The sequence below is a fragment of the Thunnus thynnus genome, chromosome 21 (genome assembly GCF_963924715.1).
Source record: "Thunnus thynnus chromosome 21, fThuThy2.1, whole genome shotgun sequence".
NCBI lineage: Eukaryota > Metazoa > Chordata > Actinopteri > Scombriformes > Scombridae > Thunnus > Thunnus thynnus.
In genome coordinates this window covers 21,625,296-21,643,652 of record NC_089537.1, presented here as the reverse complement: position 1 = coordinate 21,643,652, position 18,357 = coordinate 21,625,296, and the positions used below count along the sequence as shown (strand labels likewise).

General features: G+C 41.3%; 1 protein-coding gene across 3 annotated transcripts in view; it reads left to right on the top strand.

The window, feature by feature from the left end:
• mpp7a (MAGUK p55 scaffold protein 7a) overlaps positions 1-17,318 on the top strand; it is a 142,000-nt gene extending 124,682 nt beyond the window's left edge. For all 3 annotated transcript variants that reach the window (XM_067577440.1, XM_067577438.1, XM_067577439.1), the window contains 4 exons: positions 2,132-2,225; positions 5,044-5,152; positions 6,261-6,404; positions 14,415-17,318. In XM_067577440.1, coding sequence (XP_067433541.1) covers positions 2,132-2,225; positions 5,044-5,152; positions 6,261-6,404; positions 14,415-14,594 — 527 coding nt within the window. In that variant the 3' untranslated portion in view covers positions 14,595-17,318. The remainder of the gene's footprint in view (positions 1-2,131; positions 2,226-5,043; positions 5,153-6,260; positions 6,405-14,414) is intronic.
• Positions 17,319-18,357: the final 1,039 nt, after the last annotated feature.

Genomic DNA, 18,357 nt, shown 5'->3' with positions numbered 1-18,357 from the left:
CAGGGCAGCTCTCAGGCAGCGTGGCTTGTCCTCTCAAGGCCCAGGCGCTTGGTTCTCCTCCTGTGTAATTGTCAGCTTTTCACTGTCTGCCTGACAAGCTCTGAATGATGGAGGAAACTGCGTTTTTCTACCTCCTGAAGAAATGCCATTCCACTGCTTCACAAGTTGGCACCAAGCTACCACCTCTCCTTTCTTTCTCAGTTTACTTCTCACTTTCTTTCTGTCTTTTTCCTGTGCTGCCTCCTCCCTTTCTCTCCTTTTAAGGACCAAATGACAGCTTGCCATAATTCTGAACACCATCCAGCTCTGCTGCAAACGACTGGCTCTCCAAGCCTTGCCAGCATTTTTTAGTTTTTTGCAGTTCTGGAATGTCCCACAGCCAACATGTTGGGACAAATAAATCTTTTTGATTTATACATTTAAGCAGGGCAATGGCACTAGTAATTGCGTAGTTACCATCTGGGGCTTGGAGGAAAACTGCGACAAGAGTTTGAGGAAATATGAGGACTGCTGATATTAATTGCCATGTTTGTTACATGGCCTGTGGCATAATGGATATGTCCCAGCCGAAGTCTGACGCTTGAAATGTCCCTGGTATTAAAATCCCATCGGTGGGGCCTTTTTTTCCACAAGGCCTGTTAATTGTTTTCAAATGTGACCTGTGATGCTGTATTTAATAGAGGCCAGACAGTCAGATTCTGACCCATATAGAAGACATATGCCACAAGTCTTGGCTCTCATTGAGATCTAGTCTCCCTCTTTCTGAATGTTTGATTGCTGCCAATGGACACATGGATGTGTTTAACACTTGCTGTTGTTTCAGATTAAGCCCAAAAGCGTTACCCTTTTTTGTTAATTTGAAAACCGGAGTTTGGGAGACCACCGGCTTGTGGCCCCGGTTAAGATTCAGGGTTTTTTTTTCCCTCCTGCTTGTCGCTGTAAAATGTAAACCAGCCGTCTAAGGAACACAAGGAGCATTGCAATAGGCCATTAGAGTTGGGGGTTAAACATTTTGATTCCAATCCAAGCTTACTGATATTTTCCATGAATTGGGGAATGAACGGATGCACATTCTTTTGTTGCACTGTAATTATTTTCTGTGCCACAAAACAGATGCCAAAATAACGCATGGTGGACGGCGATGGTCAAATTACCAAGAGGCTGTTTGGCAATGTGTCTTACACATTTCTAAATATGAGGCATACTAAGTATATGTTATCTTATGACAAGGCTGTTCTGGCCTTCTCCTTGTGTGTTTCCTACTACTGTTGTCTGGGGCTGATGACAGAAAGTCATTGATCTTCTTCAGTGTCTTCTCCAACGTGGTTGAATTTACGGCTGTCTTTCCTTCTCAAGCGAGTGACACATTGTATAAATCACACCATTGGTTTTCCATGAACCCTGTAGATCAGTGTGGACCATGTAAAGGAAAGGCACCGGTCCACTGCAAGGGCACAGCCTCAACACATGCTGACGAAAGAAGAAAAACTCAGAGGAGAGTAAAGTAGAACTTGACAATTTTGAGTCGCAGGTGATAAAAGTTTAATAGTTTGTTTTGGAGCTGTTCAGAGTGTCTGATGGGTGCATACCTCTCCCCTCTGACCTTTGAAGCACTCCTGAGATGAGTCAGAGTGTGAGTCGACCCCTTGACCCTTACAAATTCACCACTGCTGCCTGCTCACGTTCCCTCCACGTGCCGCCCCCACCGCCCACTTTACAGAGAGGCTTTATGGTTTATGGCCAAGTAAATGTAGGGACTTCATGTTAATTAGAGCTCCCAAACTCAATTGCCTTGCAGCGGCTAACACTGGCGGCTAATGCTATGGCTTCTGTTTCTACGGGCACTGCAGCCACATTACAAGAGACAAATTTAATAAGACACAGTAAAGCTCTGCTGCATGTCAGTTAAGTGTCTGAGTTTAGTGCTGCAGGTTGTGTATTTTATAGTGCAATTACACAATAATATATACAAGGGTTGGCATGGCCCAGCGTGCTGTGTTTCAGACTTCCAGCGATGTTAATAAGGGGCTCAGTTCAGATGGTTTCTACCCCAACAGTGAGTCAGACAGTCTGGGTTTGAGGTAATCACTCCTCTCTCTCTCTGTCTTCACTCTCTCTCTCTCTTTCTCAGACACCAGTCGGGCCAAGAGGAGCCAGGAGAGCGACGGCGTGGAGTACCACTTCATCTCCAAACATCTCTTTGAGACGGATATCCACAACAACAAGTAGGCACAACTGTATCTGGTATAAATAGAGAAGGAAAACAGACCTAACACACTGTACAACCTTCAGATCCTAACTTTACAGTGGACTACAGATAATCCTAACAAGAACATGTATCTTTAAAAGCCCCAAAACTTGCATTTGCTACACTATATGAACAATACATTTCCAATAAGACACAGAGTTGAAAGAAGTTGAAATAAATGAAAATCGGGTTGCACAGTTCTTCTTCCAAGTGCTGTGTTTATTCTCCCACTTTACAAAAATCTCCATCTTCTTGAGTATTTTTACTGTATCTATTATTGATTCCTTTCTTTGTTTTTTTTACTTAAAACAAGTGCCTGATCATTTCTGTCTGTTCCCAAAATAAATAAACTTGTTTTAGGGGTATCTAGATTCAAATGTAATTTGTTAGTTTTGAAACACGTTGAAATAATCTAACTGCACTTGCAATTTTTTTTTCACTTTTGCAAAGAAATCAAACATTTAGGACTCGATAATAGATACAAGTTACTTGGTGAGATAGAGATATTTTTGCAGTGCAAACATTGTCAGCTACACTGCCTCCATCATGGTCATGAGGTTGGTTTCTTTAAATGCAAATAATCTATTAGTAATGTAACTCCCACATTTTTGTAGAAAGGAGTAATAAGGGGCATTGTGCCCCCCTTCCTCCCAACAAAAAATGTTTGTATTTTTCTGATGAATCAGGCACTTGTTTAGTCTAGAAAATGTCAGAAAATTGTGAATAATGGGCATCATAATGTCTTAGAGCCTAAGGGCACATGTTTTTCCTCTGACCAAAAGTCCAAAAACAAAAGATATTCCAATTACAACAGAGAAAAATAGAGTAAAACAACACATTTGCACTATGACATGTTGATCTGTTGTTGAAATGTTGATCAACTAATCTTTTAATGGAGTAATTGTTTCAGCACTAATCATATTACAAAACATGAAATGATTCCAGCCACATGTATTCAATGTTTATTAGTATGATGTAGTTTCTGGTATTTCAGTTTTATGTGTAAACCTCTACTGAGATTTGACAACACTCAACACTGGTGAAAACAACAGAATCTATCTATATCTCTAAACCACTAGAGGCAGCATAGCAGTGAGAGCAGCAGTCTGACTGCTCCACTACTTGCTGCCACTATTCAAACACAGCCTCCCTGCTGTCGTCTGTGTGTCTCTGTAACCGACTGTGAGCTGGTGTTGACAGGGCCGGGCCCTACGTTGGTAACAGATCTCCAGACAGTGGCCCCAAGGTCTCCTGTCTCTGCTTCCTCCTTTCCTTAGGCGCGCTCTCTGAATCCAGCCACACCGCGGCCCGCCTTGACATTTGTGGCCAACAAATTGAAATGCAAGTTGTAATAGTCATAAGAATGATTGATGCCTTTCTGTTGGTCTCACACGAGCTGGAAGGGGGGAAAAAAGATATACTGTAGGGTGCACATGCAAAACATTTACGCACGCAAACACACACATAGAGCACATATGACATAGAGGGAAGCCTGTGGCGGTGAGTGCATATAGAGTGTCAGAGCATGCAGAGAGGAGAAGGGAAAGGGGGGCTGTATATTTAGGCCATGTTGTGGTGTAGGTCAAGGCATGCAATGTTTTTCAGGGAGTCGGAGGGGTGAGTGACAGAGCTGTGATGTGGGGTGCATGCGTGGGACACTCGACGCTGAAATTACAAGGCAGCAAAGTAAACGAGGAGTGAGATGAACTTGTTTGCGTTATGCCTCATTGCATGCAGCAGAAACAATGCGCTCTGCACAGAAACGCTAAATAAAAGGTCTCTGAATTGGGGCCACAACAACATGTGTTTAGCTTGAACAACTTTCCCAAGGGAAGCCCTGTTCTGTGTCAAAATGGCAACAATCCATACTCTCAATATAGCCAAACCTCCACTGGCATGCTTTACTATAATCTATATACCTTCTCCTTTAACAACAAACAGTACAGAATGCTGCAAGGTGTGAGTTTTTAAACACAGGCTACTGTAAGCTTTTAAATGAATTTCCCATAACCGAATATGAGGGTTTTTTTAGAGACTTAAGCCTCCCTTTAAAAAAAAAAAAAAAAAAGCTGAGTAAAACTTTCTTACATTGGCAATTACCATAAAACTTTCTTTTTACATGGCATCAGTCACACTGAGGCAGTCATTCTGTCCGACACTCGTCATGAACAGACTGTGAGCATACCTCACCGTCCTATTAGCTTGAAATTCTTTCCACGTCGTTACTCCGCTCTCTGCCTTTTTTCCCCTCCTTGTTTTCAGCTAAAAATACACTGGTGGCTTTCTCTTTTTTTTTTTGTGACAGCTGATTGGTGTGAAAGAGGGAAGATTATCTGGTGGAAAAGTGTTTGTTTGCTTGCACCCAGTTGCTTGCTGGGCTAAAATCCTCATGGATTAAGGAGGGAAGGTTTTGGCATTCAGGGGCTTTGTGGTCTCTCTGGAACAAACAGGTGTTACTGATTGAAAGGGTAACGTAGGAGATTATATAAAAACAAGCCCGGCCAAAACGTCTGGTTTTTAAGTTCTGCTAAAGAATGCTATCTTCAGATCTGTCAGTGGTTGACAGAGTAATCCTCCTGTCTCTGTGGATTTGTTGGGTTTTTATATATCATTATTTCTAAAATGGATCTCAGGAGTGTGCTGACACAGTTGACCAGATTAGGGCGAGATTCTAATGTTACTCTCAGGGGATATCAGTCATGTATTAGATGCTAATTTCTGCACAGAATAATTTTTGAGGTGTTCTCAACAATCTTCTCATCTCCCAACTTCTCTCTTTCAATCTCACCTCTCAGATTCATCGAGTATGGCGAGTACAAAGGGAATTACTACGGGACAAGTCTAGACTCAATACGCTCTGTCCTCTCCAAGAACAAAGTGTGCCTATTGGATGTCCAGCCTCATGTGAGTGACACAAACCCTTCCTCGGCATCCCATTCTCTCTTGTCGTCATCTCCTTGTATTTTAAGCCTTTTGGCACCTCTCTCCCCACCTATCTCGGAAGATCTCTCTTCTCTGGCTTTCCTGAGGTCTTGGCTGCTTACTGGGTTACCAAAGCGGGTTTTAAAGGGGGCATTTTGAGGGAGCAATTACAGCTAATTTCCTCTATTTGAAGATTTCCTCTTTGGCTTATGTGTCTTGGGTGGTGTCGATCAGACTCTACACAAATGGCCAGCTTGTCGCTGAGCCCCAACATACCCTCTGAGCATGATTTCCCATTATCCAAGGCCAGGCCTGTATCGTCCAGCCTCTGCCCCACGAGATCTTCTCTGTTTGTTTTTGCCCAGTGGATAATGACACACATGAGGCACAAATACACCATTATGTAGATTAGCCTGGCATGTTCTCAAACCACCCTGGCCTGAGCAGCAGTGGGAGCTAGCCATAGAGCCCTCGGCTCAAGTGTATGAGAAAGAGTCTGTGGAAGCTCATGTGGATGAATGTACATTTACTTATGTGCTTTTTTGTTTTTGGCATACTTTTGTGATGTTGTGTAAGCTAATAGTCATCCCCCCTACCTCCAGTATGAGCCCATTCTCCAGCATGACTCATGGATCAGATCAGTGGCAGTGTCAAAGCATGTTATTGCTGACTGATACTGTCTGCTGAGCGGCTGATGAAAGCAGCAATGAATGGTTTCCAGTGGTTCCTCTCCTGCCCCTCCTTTTGGTTTTTATCCACCTTCCTATCAGTTGTGGGTTCAAACTCACTACCTATTAACACAGTGAGAAGCCTTGATCGCGGTGCCAGAGCCAGAGGAGGGCCTGACGCCTGACGCCACCACTAACCAACTTTGACCTCTGTTCTACCTCTCTGGGAGACCAGATTGGTTTTTTCTTGTGCAGTTGTCAATATAAAGAAGAGACAAGAAGCCATGCAGATGTAGACAGAAATGTGTCTTCCAAAAGAAGCACATTTACCATACAGGCAGGATTGGCCACCCATACATTAAATCAGTGGCTCTGGTTGCTCTTTGGTTGCTAGATGGTAACACGCCTTTGTCTTTCTTCAGACGCTAAAGCACCTGCGGACGGCAGAGTTTAAACCCTTCGTAGTGTTTGTGAAGCCTCCAGCAATCGAGAGACTGAGGGAGACCAGAAGGGGCGCCAAAGTCATATCAGGCAAGGACGACAAGGGATCCGCTAAGCCATTCACGGTGAGTGAAGAGTGCACCTAGAGGGGAAGGAAGGCTTTTATTTTCTCATACAAAAGTCAAAATCAGACATTGACCAGCATAATATGTTGTTTAGACTTGAGATAAATTGCTTTGAGTACCAGATGGGTCAGGCTTGCCTTGATTTAGACAATTACAGGAAATCAATTTAACATACTTTGCGTAAGTAACACTCTAACACTCATCTGAAACCCCAGCCAGTGCTCCCAAACTAGATATTTGTAAATTTGATCCAGATTAGATTATGTTAGATGAAAACTTAATGATCCATGTGAGGAAATTGGATCATTACAGTAGAAAATAACAGGATACAGCAAATAGGGTTTACAACAAGTAATGATACAGAGGTATCCTAAACATACAGCAGATGCAAAGGGTGTCCCAACATAGTCGAACATAGTGATACATAGTTATTTAGTATGTTTCCATGTATGCCATGACTGTTTGGATATTGCAGGAAGATCACTCACTTTTGAAGCATATAGCTTGTGAACACACTTGGATGGTGTTGTGCTGTCGAAACACATGGCTTTACACCTAACAGATTAACAGCACAAGAAATAACAGAAACACTATCTGGACTCCGTGTGTACAGTATGTGTGTGTGAGTGATGAGGTCATCCCTTACACACCTTTATCCTGGCCCAGCGGGGATACAGATGAAACCAATTAGCCGGTGTTCGGTGCCGCTGTGAATTTGACGGGTGGGGAAGAGGGGGGGCTTGCATGATGGTTTTCCCAGCCCCATCAGGCCTGGTGCTTGCTCACTTGCTCGCGTGTCTCGCTCGCAACTGGCAGCATGAAAGCCAAGTTCCCGGTCAGAAACACAGACTGATAGGAAGCCAGGAGGTGTGAAAGGTAGAGAGGGAAGCTGAGAAAAAGACAGAGCTGTGAAAGAGATGGAGACAGACTAATCACAAGCTAGCGCCTTGAAAACAGTCAAGGGAGCTGTGCAGGAGGCGATGGGTTCATGATGGGCAATATTGTTTTATATATTTCTTTATTGAGAACATATGCAAAGAACACGGATAGACAACTGAAATGCTACATTTACCTAATATTTTTACATCTCCTGCCTACTTGCCTTTCTACTGTCCTTAAACCCCCAACTCTGGTTAAAAACGTTAGCCAAAATGTGCCACATTTATAATCTTAGTTGACATAAAGACATTACCTGTCTTTCCACCAAGGTTTTATCAGGTGAAAAACACCTGAAAAACAAGAGAATAACTTGACAGTGGTAATAACAATACTGACATTTTATAAAGTTGTAAAGTTGCATGCTCTGTCCAATGATTTAAACCTTTTAAGCTTTGCTATTTTAAAAAAAGTAGTTCCCTCAGTGATTCATCACTGTCAGAATGGTAAGCATCTTAAAGACCCCATGAAACGAATTTCCCAGAAAACTTTGATGATAAATAGTGCATCTTCAGCGGTGAAGACATGCTGCACCAAATGTCCAACTATTAACGTCATCAAACCTTTCCTCTCATCCTGTGAAATAAATCTTCCTTTCACTGCATAACTAATAGCCCCACTGGTATATATCTACAAGCAGAAACAAACAGGAATTTGGTGAGCTAGTAGAAAAAAATCAGGAAGTAACCAATTACGCCTGATCAGCTGTATATTTACTGTAAATAAACATTAATTTGAGCTTATTAACCAATCAAAAGTAGCTCCTGCACTGATCTGTATCATTGTGATTGCTGTTTCTGGCAATGATGTGGATGTGGAACATTTTTTTGAAGGACGTGACAGTGAGACCCAATCCAAATAGACCCAAAGATAGTTAGACCTGATCAAAAATGCGGTTTAACTCAAATAGTGACAGACACTGAGAGCAGCATGATGCTCCACCAGTTAACAAGCAGCCACCTTTAAAAAGAGCAGCAATGCATGTCATTTACTCTGCATTGTGTCAAATAAACCTAAATCATGTGATTATGATGCCCTACAGATCAAGACCCATTTCAATGCAATGGGACCCTTTCTGACCTAGTTAGACAGAATATAATTTGGACCTGACCGGACCCACCTCAGGTCTTAGATGGTGTCTGGGGTACTAGAAACTGAGTGTGGATGGACTGGATGTTTGAAAAACTCTACTCAAGGCATCTCTATTCGTTGATTGATCCCTCAACAGTAATTGTATCACACTAAGAAGTACTGATATGATTTCATGGAACATTAAAACAGCGCATAAACCTTTATACAGACCATAATGAGACACTAAAACCTCTGTGGCAACCCCTAACAGCAGTGCAACACTGCTACCCTTAAAGTGTTGCGTAAAATTATATCTCCTCTATCTTATCACCATCCTATTATTACATGCACAAGCTGATTCCTGGTTTCAGCCTCACACACAGCATGCAGCAAGGCCACAGCTGAAGTTGGCTTTAACTCAGAACATCCTGAGGATATTTTACTTCCCAGTCAAACTTTTAAAGCCATTAGACAGACACAAAGTCAGCTTGCATTATTTGCCCAATGATATATAATTTTGCCTCTGCCTGCTCCTCAATTCCTCAGTGGGGGTCCTGAACACAATGAGCTTTAGTTGTCAGAAACAGGATGATTGCTAACAATCCATTGCTGTTGCTTTTATTACTCTATCCCTTTATTAGCTTCTGGTATTCTCTCAAGTAAAACAAATACACCTCTATAAAACAGTGTGACAGGGAGGCATATTTCAGCCAGGTAACAAACCAGGTTCTGTGTAAATGTTCATGTACAGTGACAGCACGTAAGTCACTGCAGGTTTGCTGTTAAAAGCTCTGAAATAGAAGCTGTTGTTGGGTGAGTTGTCTCAGACGTATTGGATTCACCACCAGCTGTATTTCTCTCTTAGACATGTCTGGTCTAATGATAAAGGCTGAGGAACAGTCGTCTCATTGTTTCTGCAGAGCAGTCTGACTTTAGCCCCATTGTTTAAGCTGGAAATGATTCAGAATAGATGTAGACACATCATCATAGTGCAAGAGGATGACTAAAATTGATCTCTGACAACTGATTTCATTTCTCATGATTAATGAAAGTTTTTGCTGGACCATATTTGCTCAGTTATTTATGCTTGTTTTAATACAGAGGACAGGTGTGTTAAAGTGGGATCAACTAGTGCAGTCTCCATTCAAAATGTGCCTGTTCTGAATGGGCCGATTGCTTCTTATTTCTTGAGAACAGCATTTGTATGTATCAACTGACAAACGTATCAATTAAAATGATAATGAACTAATAAATTAAATGGCTTAAATCCAGACAGAAACTTCACCGGTGAGACTAAACAGAGGTTGAACTGTAGAAACAGTTCATGGCCTTCCATTGGTTGATTCTGCTGCCACTCAAACATTTCTGCGCTCGTATTGGCTAGTTTTAATGCCTCTGCCTCTGTTTTTTCTCCTGTCTGCGCTCGTTCTTCTCTCTCTGGCAGTTTAACTGAGTGGGGCGCATGCCTTTGTCCCACTCAGCAAGTCAGAGCCCAGAAGTCCCACCCCTCTGTGATGTGGCGGTATTTATATCAATCAGCCCCCGCTGCATTCAGACACGGAGCTGAGCACCTCACCATTCGCTTGTTTATTCAAAGTTTATTAATATTAGGCGTGTTGTGTGTCTATATGGCACCAAATTTGATACTGCACATCCTTGGGTCCCCAGCAATACACTCACTGAGCGTGAAGTCGATCAGACGAATGGTTCTCCAGATTCGTGAAGGACACTCACACATACAGACAGACGGAGATTCCTTGCTTTTTAGTTAGATCAACTGCAGCGCCCGTTCAAAATGTGTCTGAGACATCCTGTAGTAAGTCTTGAACGTACCTGCCAAGTTTCGTTCACAATACACAGTTCAATAGTAGAGCTTAGCCCTTGGTTTTCAGGGTTACGGTCCACATTTCCACTCGTTGACTCCACGGGCAGAAGAGAAGCAAATCGTTTTTTATGAGGTATTTTTGTATATTTCTGAACGTGCCTGAGTCCTGAATGTACATGCCAAGTTTCGTTCACAGTACACAGTTCAATAGTAGAGCTTAAGTCTAGCTTAAGTAACACTACAGATGTAATCCCACCTCTGACCACAATGTGGGTTGCAATGGCAGAGTGGCGCTGTCCATATTTCCACTTGTTGACTCCACGTGCAGAAGAAGAGGCAGAGGTTTATGATGTATGTTTATATATTTCTTGAGAACCACTCATCCAAACAACTTCACACTCGACACTGTACTTCCTTGAGTCCCCAGCGATATACCTACCAGGTATGAAATAGATCAGATGAATGGTTCTCGAGATATGCGAAGGACAAACATATATACAGACAGATAGACAGAGATTCCTTGCTTCATATAGAGAGATAAATGCAGATTTGCTGAGGACATTGTGTGTGATGATACCTGAGGCTGAGGCTACTTTTTTGTGACACTAAAGTGTTGAAAAGATTTATTGTCCCATAAGGGGAATCTCCCTTCTAGACAGGGTTTACAGTAAAACTTACAGTTAAATCACTATAAATAAAACCATAAAAATACAAGCCATAAGAACATAACATTGATGAAAAAATGCTGTGTATGAAGCATGGACAAACAGTGGTAAAACCAGGCTGTGAATCAATAGCCTAATATTGTGCAATGAAAACTGCCATTTATCTGTGCTTGGACAAAGTACTAAAACAGGCACAAGACGCTACATCATTTCATGTGGAAATTAACCAATCTAATGGCAGTGGGGATAAATGAGTCCCCAGTGCTTTCCTCCTCGAGTTTGGCCCTCCACAAGTGGCATCAGCTCAAACTGCCCTCTGAGGAGAGTGATCCAGCATGGATCACTGGATGCCAGAGAGTATCCGCTCACTCCTCCCTGCCCAACTTTCCATTTACCTCTTTTACCTTCATTATATTCATCTTTCTGCCCCTTTTATTTCATCATACATCTATCTTATTATTTTCTCCTGCAGTTTTTTTGATTTTCTTTCCATCTCTCTACCCAGCTCGCTGTCCCTTAAGCAGCCTCTTGCTGTGATTAATGTTCTTTTACCTGGAATGGCCTAACTAGAGACAGACTCAGAGACTCGCCCGTGGACATGGAAAAATCACACAGCCACAAAACAGCACAAAGTCTCCCAGGTTCATTTAGTTGCCAGGACAGGTCAGAGAGGTTGTCTTCCTGGCGTTTGAGACAGTGGTCATCTGTTAGTCCTTGTCCAACAGTGGAAGTCCTGCGGGGGTTTCCATCCAGATCAGAGAATATAGTCCCACAGTGGAACAGATTCCTTCACAGGCTAACAAACCTGCCCTCCGTGAGTCGTCTTTTAGTCTCACCCCATCCTCTTCCTGTCATCCTCTGAGACGTGGGCTGATAAAACCATCACATCTTCCTCCCTCACAATAAAAGACAATAGAGCATGAGATGGTGCGGGTCGGTTTCTGTAACCTCCTGTAAGGTAGATGCACGCTAGACAGACAGGCAAAAGAAAAGAAAAAAAGCAGACAGAGGTTTTTCTAAGTGTCACAGCGAGTGAGTGTTTATATTTAGCTGCGCAGCTAATCCATTATGAAGCGGAAAACCACCAGAAACATTCTGAAGTAACTCCTGGCTGGAAGAAGCGTCTCTAAAAACGGAGCCGTTTAGGAGTTTTAAATTTTAACGAGGCCGTGTTTATGTGCGTACACATCATATGCACACATTCAGCTTGATCCTGCATGTTTGTGGGTGTGGAAGCATGTGTGTGTATGTGTGTGCATGTGTGTGTGTGTGTGTGTTTGAGTTTCTGGGCATAAATGTGCATCTGTGTGTATTTATAATTGTGTGTTTGGCAAAGGGGGTCACTATAAAACCATATCTGTCCAGAAATCTAAAGTTGAGTGTTCCCAGTAAAAACATGAGGCTAAATCAGTGCAGCTACTTTAGCCCTGTTGTTGCACAGAGGGCAGTATGAGCCAGGACCCACACAGCTGAGACCAGAAAGCCTCAGAGAGACCACCATGGAGAGATACCTGCACTGTTTGAGAATACTCTATCTATGAATACAGGAGTCCCACATAGGTAATATTTACTCCCAACCTGATAAAAAAAATAGTTGGTAAAAAGTTAGTTGGTTGCTCCTCACAGTTAGCACGTGATTTTATTTTTTCCACTGGACAGCTAATTTGCATGGTGACTTGGAAAGACTGTGTGTCCCTCGGGTAGACCTCTGTTCAAAACTCCAAGTCAGCATCCAATGATTTTATGTAGTTCCCTCAGCTTGTCCTGATAAGAACAACATTCTTTTTTTAACAGATTCTCACTACCTAAAGTGCACAGGAACTGCCATAGTATGCTGTGTGCTAACTCATGACTACAACCACTTAATAGATCAAATATAATGTAATTTAAACAAAAGGCCCCAAAACAAATTCAAGTTTCCAGTTTGCAGAGGTTTCTGCATATCTCCAAGCTGCAAGGTTTACATATCAATGAGGTACCATTAGCAAGCAGGATAATCTGATAAATCATCTAGTGTATAGTTTTACACTTTGCCTACTAATGTAAACATAATTACAACTGAGCCACAATTCAAAATTCAGCAAATCATCATGTGTAACGCAAAGTGTTTTCAAAGAGTTCTTAGATTTCTTCATATGTGCCTAAGACAATGTTACTAATACATTAAAGGTTAGTGCTCTTATGCCTGACTGAAAATGAAAATAAAATCCAACCGTTCAAAGTAATTTAGGTTAGTTACTATAGCCACGTTGACTCTTAGTAGCTTTCTTTGTATTCACTAATTGTAGCATGTAAGATCAGAAATGCTGCAGCCATGAAAAACTAATATTTATATTATTTTATTTATATATTGATGATTTGCCAGTATAATTGTTCATATTATATAAAAACAGATCTAATCTGATCTGCTCAGATATGGGACAAGTGAGTCACAAGTCTCCTTGACCATGAAGCCCTGAGTAAAGACCAAGCGCTAAACTTTGTTTCAAGCCATAAAACACACCATTATCCACCCTTCATCAAATCTAATGCCATTATAATAACAAATTACAAACAACAACAAATTATTTTTAAAATGTGTATGAATCATTGTGAGACAAGCTTTATAACATTTAAAAGTAAATGATAAGACTAATTAGAATTAGTTGTAATATCTGTACCAAGCCTTTAAATCTGAGACTTTAATGAAAATGCATTGTGATTAGATGCTGTCAGGAAAATGACACACATTTTAATCTGTGGGTTTTGTGAGGATATGAAATCTTTCCAAGTCAAAAGCCTAAAGTCCAAGTTAAGTCATGAGTCATTGATCTTAAAGTCAAAATCAAGGCTCTGCCCATGCAGGTACACATGAAACTTTAAGATTGCCTTGAGAGCCTTTGAGAAATGTTCACAGGCCAAAAACTCAATCTGCACTATGTTCATTTTTGCCACTTCACTGTCAACAGTAGATTTAGTGGGCTGTGAAGCAGGTCCACACAGCCTTAGCTCTCAGTGGAACAGTACTGTCCACAAACTGTCATTTCCCCATCGTACATATAAAATCCAGACTGGCGAAAATGAATGTTTTACATGTCTGTCTTTTGTAAATTATGGTTGTTTTGTCCTCTGCTTATTTTGAGGATATTTTATTTTTTTAGTGAATTGGATAACCGTGTGCATTCAGTGGAGCAAATGATGGAAAATTCCTTGAGGTCAAGTTCTTGTATGGGGAGGTTTTAGTGTGTGGTCTGTGCCCGGGTTCATGTGTGGGTACCATGTCTTTGGGAGGTTATAACGGGCTCTGTACAGGCCTCTCTATGTTAATTTGCGTGTTCAATGCCATGTAATTTGTGTTTACAGTATGTGAATTTATCTCTCCTCTTGTTTACTGTGGCCAGTGTTTTCTCTTTGCAGCAGATAGGCAGCCTGGAATGAACTGTTCTGCCTCTCTTGGTTTGTTTATGTTTCACCACTCGTCGCCTTTTTCACCTCCATCCTCTTCTTTCCTCTCTGTTTTCACTTCCACTGCAGGAGGAGGACTTTCAGGAGATGGTGAGAACTGCCCAGATGATGGAGACTCAATATAGTCATCTGTTTGAGAGGGTCATAGTTAACGATGACCTTGCCGCGACCTTCAGCGAGCTGCGGTTGGCTCTAAAGAAAGTAGAGACGGAGACTCAGTGGGTTCCCATCAGCTGGACTCACTCCTGAGACCCACACAGACTGTAAAAGGAGAAAAGGGAAGGGCTTTGACGAAATATGCAGGTTTTTATCTTTCTATGTCTGCTGTGACTGGTGTCGGGGGGATGACGGGAATATAACAAAGCTGCGCCAGACTGCCATGTCACCATACCTGAGCTGCACAAAGCTAAAAATGTGCTTTTGCCTGGAGTCAGGTTGAATTTAGACCTCAGCTGCCATCTGGATATGGATTTCCAGGTCTGACCAGATCTGACACTACTCTGCGTTGAGGCTAAGGGCATCTGTCCAGGATATGGCCCTTGGACATTGATCTAGGTCTTATTCTGTGTCATAAGTTGGAGCTCTTTGGTCCAAACCAGAATGTGGAACGAGCCTGGACCATCACAGCAGCAGCAGCCCTGCCAGCACATCAGCAACCCCGCCAACCAGAACTCTCTCTTTAGTGTGTTTATAACATTAGACCATTAGAAACCAAAGGGATTTACATATTTCTTCTTGGTGGACAACTTACATGCACATGTCTATAAAAGAACACAACCTCTAAGGAGAAAAGGGGGGGAAAGAAAACATATTTGCCTTCTGTCTTACTGTATTTCTGTGCTTCTAAATTGCTTCCATGACTGTTACTCCAACATCCAAACAAAACATTGTCAGGTACACTCTCAAGAAAGGGCAATAAGTATAATTTTATTTAAAAGAAATTAATATATTTTCTAATATCTTCCAGTTGGTTTTTTTGCATACCTTTTATATACATATCTTAACTTTCAGAGCAACCTGATCTCAACTGTAGCCACCTCTGACAGATTTTTCCACTAGATGCGTTTCTTTTTGCAGTCAAGTGTTTTGATTTCATCATCCTAGTCTAGTTTTCCCCCTACAAAGCACATAGAGAGCCATTTTATTTAGGTGTTATATATTCCATTTAGGAGCATTTTGAAAAGCCACCCTTCATATGAAGGTGCCCAGCATAACAGCTTTGCCATTTAAAGTCCCAGAACTAGACACTTTTGGCTGTCCGCTAGAAGAAAATGTTCACAATTGTGTTTTATTAGGGTGGAGTCTTTATTTTTATTCACATAAAAATGGCTTCAGCTAGGCTGCTAATATAGAGGGTCCATACCACACTTCCAGGATTTAAAGTCAAGAGAAAATGCTAAGTAGTTGCTCCTGACTTTATGAGCATCATGACTTTATTGCTAAGTGTCTCCAGTTCCTGGTCTAACTTGCTCATTTTTTACTCAGTACTTTTTTTTCTATGATAGCGATATTTATAGCGATATATTAATTTTCAAAGCAGCTAGTCATTAATCATGATTATCATTAACATTATTGCAACTCTTGTGAATCATTGGTTTTCTGCTGCTAATGTAGTGAATCAGATTTAGAAAAGAAGATCGATACCATCCTCTATCTATATGTTAATTATGGAGCTGGCGCAGGGAGGAGATTCGCTTTGCTCAGCTTAGCATACAGTTGACTGGAAGCAGTGGGAGACAACTAGCCTGGCTCTGTCCAAAGTTCACAAATACGTCTACCAGAACATGTTACGTAGCGGTTTTATGAACATGTCATTTTTACATTTCTGTTGGATTAAATAAAAATATGATGTGTTAATTAATGAACGTAAGAGGTGCATGTAGGTGTGTGAACTTTGGAGAGAGCCAGACTAGGTGTTCGTCCCAGTTTCCAGTCTTTCTACTAAGCTAAGCTAATCATCCCCTGGCTCTAGCTTCAGGCTTAAAGGGGAACTGCGCCGATTTTATACATCAAAATCTGTTTATGTTGGGGAATACTGCCTATATGAAATAAGTTGTATGTAGCCCTTTGTGGCCCCAGAAAGAAGTTGCCTCAAGTGATGTCACTTGAGTCAGCATTGATCGGGGCTGAAGAGTTTGAAAATGAAAAAATCTGGGGGTGTGAACATTAGCCACCACTAGTATAAGACACCCAAAGCTTTTGACTGTTGGAGGTCAAGTTTTATTTTGGGCAATGTAGGCATCAGGTTTTGTCAAGGAAGAGGGATATGTGGAATAAAAATGGATTTAAAATGCATTAAATGCATGGATTTTGATGGAAGCAAAATCCGGCTAGCTAGTTTCCCCTTGTTTCCAGTCTTGGCTGAGCCAAGTCAACCAACTGCTGGTGGTAGCTTTATATTTACTGTACAGATATTAAAGTGGTATCAATCTTCTCATCAAACTCTTAACAAGATAGCAAATAAGCATATTTCCAAAAATGTTAATTATTCTTTTAACTATGCTAATAAACAATTGGTCACCATACAAATCATCAACTGAATGAATGTAGTCATTCTCTCATAAACTAGCTACATGTCCAGCTCAGGTTGCATTGCCCAAAAACTCTTCCTGTGCATTTATTTTACCTTTCCATTTGCAAAAGGGGATTTGAGGCTTTATGCTGTTCAGTAATGATAACTCACTTGTTAAAGACACATACTGTAATCTCACCCCTATACTTTGCCCTAGATTTTTATTCATTTTAGTACCACATTATGTTCCCCTTTTATATATTACTTTATTTGTTCTGCTCTTCATATCTTATGCCTCTGCCATGTCTTTTATTGATGAAACTCAGATTTGTACAGTCGCCAGAGAATATTTTTAATTTCTTGCTGTAAATGAAACGCTGTTTATTAGGCAAGTTGTATGAATTTACATATTCTTGATAACTGCTACATTTTATATTAAAGAAAATACAACTAAACTTGTATTTCCACTGTGTAGAATTTAATTTAATTTACATCTGTTATTCGTGTCTTCAACTGGGCAAAGATTGAGAACAGTGATGTGAGAGGTGGAACGGTATGAGAAAAATATTCCAGTGTTTCTGGGATTCGTGCCCTTGAGTGCCATTCACGTCTAGTTTTGCTCAGTTTGAATTTTTGAGAAAAACCTTCCAGAAACATCTTTCAGCTGCCCCACAGCGGTTCACTCTGGAGTGCACAGTTGGGTAAACAGAGCTGTCACCTTTCATCTTGTAAATGGCAGCACTAGAGAGAAGTAAATCCCAGTCACTGGCTGTTTTTCTCACCTATGGGCCATTCATATGTATTTGATTTAGACAATATCAAAATAATTTCCCACCTCAATTAATGAATTTGAAGTTGTAGTATTAGGTTACTAGTAGCTAACTAGTAGCCGACTTTTCAACCTTTGCAATAAAGTTTAAATGTCAGAAAAATCCCTAAAAACTGCATTCTTACAAAAAAAAGTTAACTATTAATTTTGGCACTGTCAATGCGAATTTTTACACACTTCGTGTTCATGAAGCCTTGTTCACAAACAATTTGTCATCATAGGTACACCACAGGACTGAACTAAATCTGTACTTACTTGTTACCTGGACATCCAGGTGGATTCTGAACTCCTAAAAACAGATTTTGTAGAATCCTTGGATCAAAACAAGATTTAAGGAACTGGCCTGCTTAAACCTCCAGAGCAGTGCAGCCCAATTAAACCCCAGTGTCCTGCTACAGCAACGGGCCAAATTACTAACTCAGATGTCTCTGGACCTTTGAAAACAGTGGTTGTGGGGACGGGTGGAGTCAGTGGGGGTGGTAAAAGGGGGCTCTTGAGAAGTCCAGCCTCCAGCCAGCAACCCACCAGAGGATTCAGCAGGCCTCCGCTTGATGAAGTTCCAAAAAATTCCCTCACCGGTCCAAATCAGGTCGCCTAACCTTCACATTTCCTCTTTTCCACAGTGCTCACTTTGATGGCTGTGTGTAGCAGGGGAGGGGAGTTTTACAGCC